General features: G+C 33.8%; 1 protein-coding gene across 1 annotated transcript; it reads right to left on the bottom strand.

Annotated features, from left to right (window-relative positions):
• Positions 1-710: 710 nt before the first annotated feature.
• Positions 711-1,913, bottom strand: LOC142606952 (germin-like protein subfamily 1 member 7). Its single transcript, XM_075778330.1, has 2 exons — positions 1,660-1,913; positions 711-1,392 (listed from the first exon to the last, which is right to left on the bottom strand). Exons 1-2 carry the CDS (start codon positions 1,772-1,774, stop codon positions 857-859), a joined length of 651 nt encoding a protein of 216 aa, XP_075634445.1. The 5' UTR covers positions 1,775-1,913; the 3' UTR covers positions 711-856.
• Positions 1,914-10,225: the final 8,312 nt, after the last annotated feature.

The following is a 10,225-nucleotide window of genomic DNA, read 5'->3' as shown; positions in this document are numbered from 1 at the left end:
TTACATAAAACCACACTTTGAGCAAGCCTAAATCTAGACTCTTTGTTTTGATCATAGTTTGCCAACATAATACATATTAAAGTTCTAATACATTAGTTCTTAAAGTCTTAGAACCCAACAGCGTCACCATATGATGTGCTGTTTGTTTGTTTATTTATTGTTTTTCAAATGGTCTATGTTACTACTTTGGTGACTAATCTAGAAATCAATATGACTTTCAAAACTAGTTAATTTAACAAGTTGATTACTTTTGCGGTAAAATCAATCAAGGGTCTAAATTTTCCAAACATATCAAATGTGAAACAGGATATAAACTTTGGGACTTTTAATTGGGTAATTTCACAAATAATCATATTTAACCGCTTAAGTATTACATTTCTCACCAAGAGCTTTGTAGCTTAATTAGTTGTCACTTTCTAGTGTTTCCAACGGTAATATTTGAGGTTTGAATCTATCCACCCATATTGCCGAATTATCCAAAATAAGAAGATAAAAAGTATTATGTTTCTCAACGTCTTCCCCTAATTACCTATAGGAATTTTTTTCAACATAGATTAGTGTTACGGAGCCCACAATTTGGCCGTCTATTTTTAATATAACTTTTGTCGTCAGTTTTATTAGGTGCTTGTGATTTCAATCGTTGTGGATCCAATGTGTACTCAAGATTTAGCAATGCACCAATTGCACAGGATTTACATGGACACCATGACACATAAAAAAATCATATGACAGTTTTATTTGATAATAATTATTTTTAAGGCATTACATATAAGGAATCATGGCATCTTTTGTTCAAACTCTGCTTTGTAATGGTTCATCATTCCTATTACAAATATTTTTACTAATTGCAGTTTGACTAGAATTGTTTCTGAAGATAATCAACTACATTCTTGTCCAACTGGAAGGCCTTGGTGAGGACATCAGGATTGATTGGAGGATTAGACCCAAAGACCGCGTTTGCTATGGTGATCAACCCAGGATTTTGACTGCTGAGACCAGCAAAGGCAACAGCATTGGTCTGCCCTATGTTGAATTGGAAGTGGATAAGACCAATTGGGAATACAAAGACGTCTCCCTTGTTTAGAACTTTGGTGAAGAGTTTGTTTGGGTTGGATGTGACGAATCCAACCAAGAGAGTACCCTCCATGACTACCAAAAGCTCAGTGCCGCGAGGGTGAATGTGAGGAGGATTCAGGCCATATGGTGCAAAGTCGAGACGAGCCAAAGATATGCCTAGAGTGTTGAGACCAGGTAATTTATCGACGTTCACAAGATTGACACTTGATCCGAGTTTACTTGCAGCTGTGTTTCCAGGAATATTGAGTCCAGGAAAGAAAAAATCGTTGGCTGTGACAGTTGCTGGGTCCTTGCAAAATTTTCCATTCACAAATACTACACGAAGAAAAGTTTGTTATTGTCACAAAGTAGACAATTCTGTAACAATGGACAATAACATGTCAAGTAGGAGAAAAAAAATCTAATGTAGATGATATAACGTAGGTGATGATAATAATTTCATTAATGTGTAGAACTTCACTATAATGATATTGAAAGAATGTAGGTAACGATAACATTACTACGTACTACTAATAATGATAGAGCATGTAGATTTGTAGTTCATCAAAATAAAAATTTAAAAAGGAGAGAGCATGTGCATACCAGCAGAATCGGTGTTGTTAATTGCGACACAAAAGTCTTGCAAAGGACTGGGGTCATAAGCTGAAACAAGGGTGGTTGCCAAAGCCAAAATGGCCACAATTACAACTTTCATCATATTTTTTGATGTTATTCTCTTATTGTGTAGTATTTTTCTTGCTTGGGTGAGGGATGGGTATATAGCATATGGGGAATATGTCTATTTATAGAGCGGAGTCAGGGAACCTGTCTAAGATTTTCACAAATGGAGCGTATAAGACTTGGTAATTCCTCAACCGCTCTCAATTTCTTGTATAATGGCTGAACCTTTCTTTAAACACTAATAGTCTGTACACAATTTGGAAAGCAATCAAATTGGACCACTTCAATGCCATTGTGCAGTTTTCGTGCTGCTTTTTCCAAGCCACAAATTTACCTTACGTCAATAGTATATTTAACATTGTAATGAAGGAGTCCTTGACTCTGTCCTCATTAGGAAATGTTTAATTGTCAACGGTGTGACCCATATAATTAAGTATGCTTGGGTTGAACTAATCTTATTGACCTCATCTTATCTGGTGGGTATTAATTAATATTTTTTAGTTGTTTGTTAGATTTAATGGTTTTCTATAGCCAATAACTACGAAGGCATCTGACTAACAAGGCGTGAGGTATATATAATTATATATTCTTGTCGGTCTCTTTTTGTTGTTCTCACTTCATGCTATGGTGTTCTATCTATGATGTAATTCTTATGAACGTTTTGTTAATGCCATAGTTAACTCATATTTGTTACAATTCATGGCAAGATCTCTTACGTATCGAAACGCTTATTGTAGTTGTTCAATGAGAAATAAAGTTAAAAACATTGTTCCCAAAGAAAAGAAATAAAAAAGTTAGACTTAAACCATAGTGAATTCAAAAACAGATTTATGTGAAATTCTTCCATGCGTGCACGGATCCGTGACTTGTTTAGATTTATAATAATTCAAACATAAACATGAAATGGATTCATTTTAAATGATGTAGTATTATGTATCCCTTTTATTGAACCATGAAATTGGTCAATTCCAAATGGAGATAATTCTTTTCTTATTTATTAGGGGCTCCTTGGAAAACATGCCTTGTTTAGATTAGGCAACTCAATAATAAAGATGACAAGTTTCTGTAGAATAAATGCTAGGGAGGTGTATAAACTAATCTATATATATATATATATATATATATATATATATATATATATATATATATTTTTTTTTTTTTATACAAGATAGAATTTTTAATCTAACCTAATCTAAGTGTATTTGTGTATGAAGCTCCCTCTTTCAGACTTGAACCCTGGCCCTTGCCCCACACACCTCACATGCATTTATTGTATACATATATAATCATATTATGTCATTTAAGTTTTATATAATCATATTATTTAAGTTTTATGTCATTCAACTAATATTTTTTAGCCTTTTTATTGGAGACATCTAGAGTTTAAATTTCTCTCTCTCTCTCTCTCTCTCTCTCTCTCTCTCTCTCTCTCACTGTAACTATTCCATTTTATTTATTTTTGTATTTTATATTTATGGGTTTCAGCTAGTTCAATTGGTGAAAACTCTTATACTCAAATAAAAGATTTAGAATTCAATCCTCACCTACAAAAAAATCCAATTAATGTTTTGATCTGATGACAAAGAGCATTATATCTACGTATGTTGCATAAATGGACTATAAATAACTCCACAGTCTCCGCTACAAATTGATATCAAATTCCTGCAAGGAGAATGTCATGAGTGACACGTATTTGGGTATTCAAATATTCAGGTTCTACTCAAATGTAGCACAAGCTCTAATGTTCTCATCTTGCTTTGTTTTTGCTAGCATGTACTGGCAATGAAGCAGAATAGTTGTGCGGTTTAGGTGTATGGCACATTATCGCTTGCTGAGGTGAACAGGTCAGCCGATTCGGAGGTGCACAAAGTTGTTGGCAGTGCCTGTAGTGATGAACTCGTTGACTGTGATCACAGGTAATCTTGCAGGTTGCGGGCTAGTTGATGGCAGCCGCAAAGAGGGTTGTGAGATTGCAAAAATTTGGGTTGTGGATTTCGGTATATCACGGCTTGGTCAATATCAAATTTGACTCTAATATCAGTTAAAAGTTGTTAAGCTTGAAGGAAAGGAAAGAGGAAAGGAAAGAGAAAAGAAAGAGCGAAAGCAGGATTTTAACTTGATTCATATGTCCACAGCAGAAACTCTTTTGTTAGGGTTTTAGACCTCAATTGAGTCAGATTCAATCAAATTTATAATCAATTAATTAAAGTGATTAAACATGCAATTAGATATGATTTAAAACAAACATCACACAATCACAAACTTCAGGAACGCCAAGAATGATGACTCAGGAAAACTTTTGAAACTATGGTTTCAAAGTAAAAAACTTGGGGAGGATTTAGCTTCTAAATATTTCTCAAGGCAACATTTCACTAATGGAATAGAAGATTATACAATAGATTTAATCTTATATCTATTGCTACCACATGTAGTACTTACTCACATAACCACACGCTATTTCGAATCCACGAACTCTTCTATTGTGAAATTGTTGCATACAAAAACTCCTGTTTGTAACTTTAAGACTCCACTCAAAGGTTTAGATCATTAACTGTGGTTGATTTGATTGCAGTAACTTTACTCTAGCCAAATTTGTTGTTTGCACAAGGTTTCCAGTTATAGCTTCAAAAGGGTTTGAAAAAACTCCAAATTTGTGCACTGCCTTCCTCTTATATGTGTAAAAACATGCTTTAGGATTTATATTTAAATATCCTTAAAATTCATCAATACCCTAGATCCATTGACTGAGAAAGAAAATGAGAATTCAAATCTACACGAATCTCGATTAGTTGAGATGTGCATCTCGATATCGGTCAAGATAAGTGAGACTGTTCTTGTACTTATCTTTCCTACTTTCTTTAGCCTTCAATTGTGCAAAACTTCATTTGTCTTGTTCCTGAATATGTCTAGAGTAAACACTTAGACAAAAAGTAAGTTCTAAAGATTATAATTTCTTCATGATTGCCAACCTAAAAATATGGGCTTTACATCTTTAACTGTTATATCTTCACTGTTGGACTCTTATGTTTGCAATGAACAAAAGTAGGGTTTATACACTAGAGAACTACTCTAAGTTAGCCCTAAACTAACCCATAAATTTGTTTATTTGTTTGTTCTACAAGCACATAGACCGTATAGCTTTAACAATATTTAAACCCCTAAGTATTATGTTTTTCTCCCTCGTATAATTTTTTCCATGTTACCGCAGTATGAATACATAGCGTTGTAGAAGCTCAATACATTTGCTATTTCAACACCCGAAAATGTTGCTTCAATCTTACATGCATAAATGTTTGACAAAGAATAGATGCTACTGAGCCCTAATTAAATTTGACCTCCCATTTGCGTAAACGAAAACAAATTCTCTGTCCATTTTAAACACAATTTAGATCTTTTTATATTTAATACTTAGGTGCTAGTAATTTCAAACATTGTGGATCCAAGGTGTAATCAAGATTTATTTGTGCACCAAGTGCTTGGGGGTCTAGGGGAGAAAGGGTTCAAGCTGCGAGGTTAACAGCATGTTGTAATTATTTCTCAAAAAAAAAAAGATTTATTTGTGCACTGATCTCTTTGCCTTTCCTATTACACAATGACTCGCACTGAAAAAAAAAATAATAATAACAAATCATTTTATTTGACAATAATTATTTCAATGGAATATCATCAAGGGAAACAATGTAAACTTTATTCAAACTATATAGTGGTTCATCACTCCTATTACAAATATTTTTCCAAATTGTAGTTGACTTAAAATTGTTTCTGAAGATAATCAACAACATTCTTGTCTAACTGGAAGCCCTTGGCAAGAACATCAGGTTAGATGGGAGGATTATATCCAAAAACCGCATTTGCGATGGTGATTAACCGAGGATTTTGACTGCTGAGACCAGCAAAGGCAACAACATTGGTCTACCCTATGTTGAATTGGAAGTGAATGAGACCAATTGGGAAGACAAAGACATCTCCCTTGTTTAGAACTTATTCAATCATGTGTTGGCTTTATTCCGTGCCAAATTTGCTTGTATTTTAGCAATTAGATACCTTGTATTTAGGTGGGAGTTATGTAAGGGTAGTGTGTGTGAGAGTGTGAAGAAACCTCAAAAGTGTGCAATCAGGAAGAGCCTCACAATTGGACCTTGCAATTGGCTCGCGACTAGCAAGTCGCCATAGGTGGCACACATGTGGAGCATGCAGGGGAGCTGAAGTGTCGTGATAGCTGGAGCACGACAAGACAAAACTTCCAGTCTGGCCAGGCAGTTAGCTCGCGACTCGTTCCAGTCGTGAGGTCGAGTTGCCAGAATGCCCTGTTTGGTTAAACCTGACGTTTCACATTCCTCATACACCCTACTATAAATAGCCTTATACCCATGAAATGTAGAGAGCTTCCAGAGAGAATTTTGAGAGAGAAACCTTAGAGAAAAACAAGATTGACTTATCTGCAATCTTCATCCTTTGATTCTCCAAACTCCTCTACTCTTACCCTCTCCATTGATATATCCTTGAAAGGTACATTTAGCCAAATCCTTATCTCAGCATACCCATATTAGTGAAGATGTGTTTTGATGTTTGGAAGCAGTTCAGAAGGGACCAATTTATTTGGTTGATGCAAAGGGTTTATTACGGGACCCGATAAGCTAGAGAAGACAAGGTTCGACGTAACTTTGTTGGAGCAAGAAGCTTGGAGGGCTTCGGTTTCCTCTTCGATAACACACTGGCGTGTTATCTTTGTGTTTGCATCTTTCTTCCCTTTCTCTTTACCTTTTAAAAATTGATGTGTTTGTGATTAAATATGGTTTAGAGTGTGTTACCTATCTGGTTATAGCTTATATTTCATTTTTCGCACATATATTATTTGATTATAAGCTTGTGTTGGTAATTTTGGAATTGGGGGTCTAAACGTTCATTGGTGTTCCTGTAGTTTCACAAACAGAGCATATAAGACTCGGTAACTCTTCAGCCACTCTCAATTTGAACCTTTCTTTAAACACTAATAGTCTGTACACAATTTGAAAAGAATCAAACTGGACCATTTCAATGCCATTGTGTAGTTTTCATGTTGCTTTTTCCAAGCCACAAATAAACCTTACTTTCATAGTATATTTAACACTGGCACCTCCTCATGTACAAAGTGCTTAGGGATCTGGAGAAAAAAGAGTTCAAGCTGCGGAATTAGTAGCATATTGTAATTATCTCTAAAAAAAAAATTGAGATGATTGACAGACCCATGTATATATCTTGACTCTGTCCTTATTGGGAATGTTTAATAGTCAATGGTGTGACCCATATAATTAAGAATTTGCTTGGGTTGAACTAATCTTATTGACATGATCTCATCTAGCGGGTACTAATTACTAAGTATGTTTTAGTGTTTTATTAGATTTAATGGTTTTCTAGAACCAATAACTACCAAGGCATGAGATATATATACTCTTGTCGGTCCCTTTTTGTTATTTTCACTTCATGCTATGGTGTTCTATGATGTAATTTTTATGAATGTTTGGCCAATACCATAGTTAAATCATATTTGTTACAATTCATGGCAAGATCTCTTACATCGAAACGCTTATTGAAGTTGTTGCATGAGAAGAAAAAAACATTGTTAAAAAAAAAAAAAGGAAAAGAAACAAGTTAGACATAAATCACAATGAATTCAAAAACAAAATTATATAAAAACTAGTTTAGATTTATAATATTCAAGCGAAAACTTGAAATGGATCCATCTTAAATGATGTCATATAATGTATCCCTTTAATTGAACCATGAAATTGGTCCAATTAGGAACAAATTTATGTAATTGACATATTTTTTAACAGAACGCATTTTATTTGTATTTGGGTCTTAGTTCTAGTGTGTTCAAGAACATCATGAAGTACTTCTACAAGTGGTAACAAGTAATATTATTGAAGACATAAAAAATACTCAAGAAACAATACAAGAAAAGATGGAATAGAAGAACTCAACACATAGCTCGATATCTTCAATTTATTGAGATTAAATGAATCTCGATACATCTCGATCTATCAAGATTAGTAAATTTTAAAATTCTTGATCTATTTTCGGTCCCATGATGACCATTCTAGGGTTTCCACCTCTAGGTTTCTAGGGGATATAAAAGCAATATTTTATATCCTTCTTCAAAGACACAAAGACTCATATTGAGATACACGTTTTACAGGAGCTACTGTGACTTTTTGTGCACCTTACGTTTATGTACCAAGCTGCTTCCAGATTAATAAGTTTGGATTGAAGAACTCTACATCAAACAACAACAATCAAGTTGTTATTTTGTTAGTCACGTACTAGGATCCGTGCAAAGGAAAAGCCTCTACAAGAACAAGTCCAATTGAATATTGGAGCTAATATTGGTATAGGTCAGTAGGTTCAACCATAAGTTGGTATTTTTTGAAAAACCTATGGGGTAAGATTCATTATACTTGTAAGTTGTAACTGGTTGTTATTTTATTAGCAGAATTTTTGAGAGTGGTGACCTAAAATTCACTCAGGAGGGTTTTTGTTTGCAAAGATTTTTCCCCATCGAGATTAAATATATTTTCCACTACATCTAATTTAGTTTGTTTAATTTCATTGTGCCTCCACATTATTTGCATGAAATTCAAATAATTAATCAAATTAAGTAATTGAATTAATTAACCGGGATCAATTTATTACCTAATAGATCCATTTCAAATAGAGATAGTTATTTTCTTAATTATTAGGAGCTCTTAGGAAAACATGAATTTTTTAGATTAGTGAACTCAACAATAAAAATCCTCTTAAAAAAATCTCAACAATAAAAAAGACATGTTTATGTAGAATAAATACTAACAATTTTATATATATATATATATATATATATATATATATATATATATATATATATATATATTGTGGGCACAACGGGGAGTTACCACCTAGTTTTACAATGGCCTAAAAACCATGAATATAGCATCCTCTTGGGAAAGGACCTTTTGATCTTACTACCAGAGTAAGGGTTCAGAGTTTAGGTATGGTTTTGGGAAGGTGTTAGGCACCCAAAATTGCCCAACCCTAGGGGTGGCTTCCACTCATTGTGTCTTATGTCTTAATCCTATTAAAGACATATTCAATATTGTATCTACACACACACACACACACTAGCATATATCTAAGCATACAATCATGGCATCAATCATCCCAAAACCTAATCATTCATCTATCATGGCATATCACAACCCAAGCCTAGCATACATGGCATCTCCTATCAACGTAACATTTATATAGCATCATATCTGTTAGGACATATGTGATTTGATGTTTGGAACATATGTCAACATTTTATGTAATTGGCTAATCCTTTAATAAAAAGCACTTTACTTATAATTGGGTAAATCTAGGATGTGTTTAATACTTCAAGAAACAAGGTTTCAAGTTCAAGTGTTAAATTCATGCAAGTATGTCCAAGATTCAATAAGGAAGTGCTAGATTTTAAATCTCGACAGCTAGTATCTATCAAGGTTTAAAATCGGCTAATACATATGGCTCGACAGCTAGCTCGATAGATGGCTATCTATCGAGATTTATGAAACTCAGTTTTTCAGAGCGATTTTTCATCTAATCCATGAGTATGTGTTTGAGCTTTCTTTTCTCACAACCCTAAATATATATAAAGAGTATTTTAAGGGTCGTCTGATAACGCCTTAAAATGTATACTTGTTATATATTTATGTGGGTGTTATCTCCTTATTACTATGCTTAATTTGTTTAATTAAGCCATGATTTGCATTAGTCTCTATTATTTATCTTTACATAATTTCTTGAATAAGATGTCATTCATTGTGTGTAATTTTCTACTTTCAAGAAATCATGTGAGAAAGATGAGTTTACAGGAATTTGTGAGAGAATGGAGGCCAAACTAGAATTAAAGTGGAGCTAAAGGATCGTGCTTAAATATCTAAGGAGGTGCAGCTGGAGTGCTTGGATCATCTACTCTGATTGGAAGCTTCAAATAAGGAAAAAAACCAAAGAGGCAGAATCTGAAAAGGAAAAATCTGATTTGAGTACTGATTAGTATTTCGGATGTATCTCACTCATAAAAAATCCAATTGACACAAGGTTAGATGGGTTGGAACCGTGACTTATTTATCTACAACTTACCAGTTTTGCATTTTTCGAAATTCACAAGTTTTGAAGGCCAAAATTAACTCACAAGTTACAGCTATAAACCTGGATGGAAATTAAAAATAGTAAAAGTTTTATTTTCTTAGGACACTTAGACATGAGGGTTTTGAAGGGAGGCTGTGTAGAACAAATTTTGGGCAGAGAAAAACTTGTATTTTCCTTTCTCTAATGGCAGCCTAAACTCTTTGCTAGGGCTAGGGGTTATGTTTCTTCTAAACGGTATGAATATTTAATGTGATTCTTTCTAGAGTTTTATCAACGACATATTTCATTGTTCAATTAAATTTCTTTTGATGTATTAGTTCTTCCATGCTTTCAATAAGTTCAA

The sequence above is a fragment of the Castanea sativa genome, chromosome 8 (assembly GCF_040712315.1).
Source record: "Castanea sativa cultivar Marrone di Chiusa Pesio chromosome 8, ASM4071231v1".
In the NCBI taxonomy this organism is placed as follows: domain Eukaryota; kingdom Viridiplantae; phylum Streptophyta; class Magnoliopsida; order Fagales; family Fagaceae; genus Castanea; species Castanea sativa.
This window is presented reverse-complemented; position numbering and strand designations above follow the sequence as displayed.

Bases quoted from the DNA above. Each gene is read 5' to 3' on its own strand.
- LOC142606952 (XM_075778330.1), bottom strand. From the start codon at position 1,774: ATGATGAAAGTTGTAATTGTGGCCATTTTGGCTTTGGCAACCACCCTT. The intron at 1,393-1,659 runs GTATGCACATGC...TTCTTCGTGTAG, and splicing joins TAACAACACCGATTCTGCTG to TATTTGTGAATGGAAAATTT.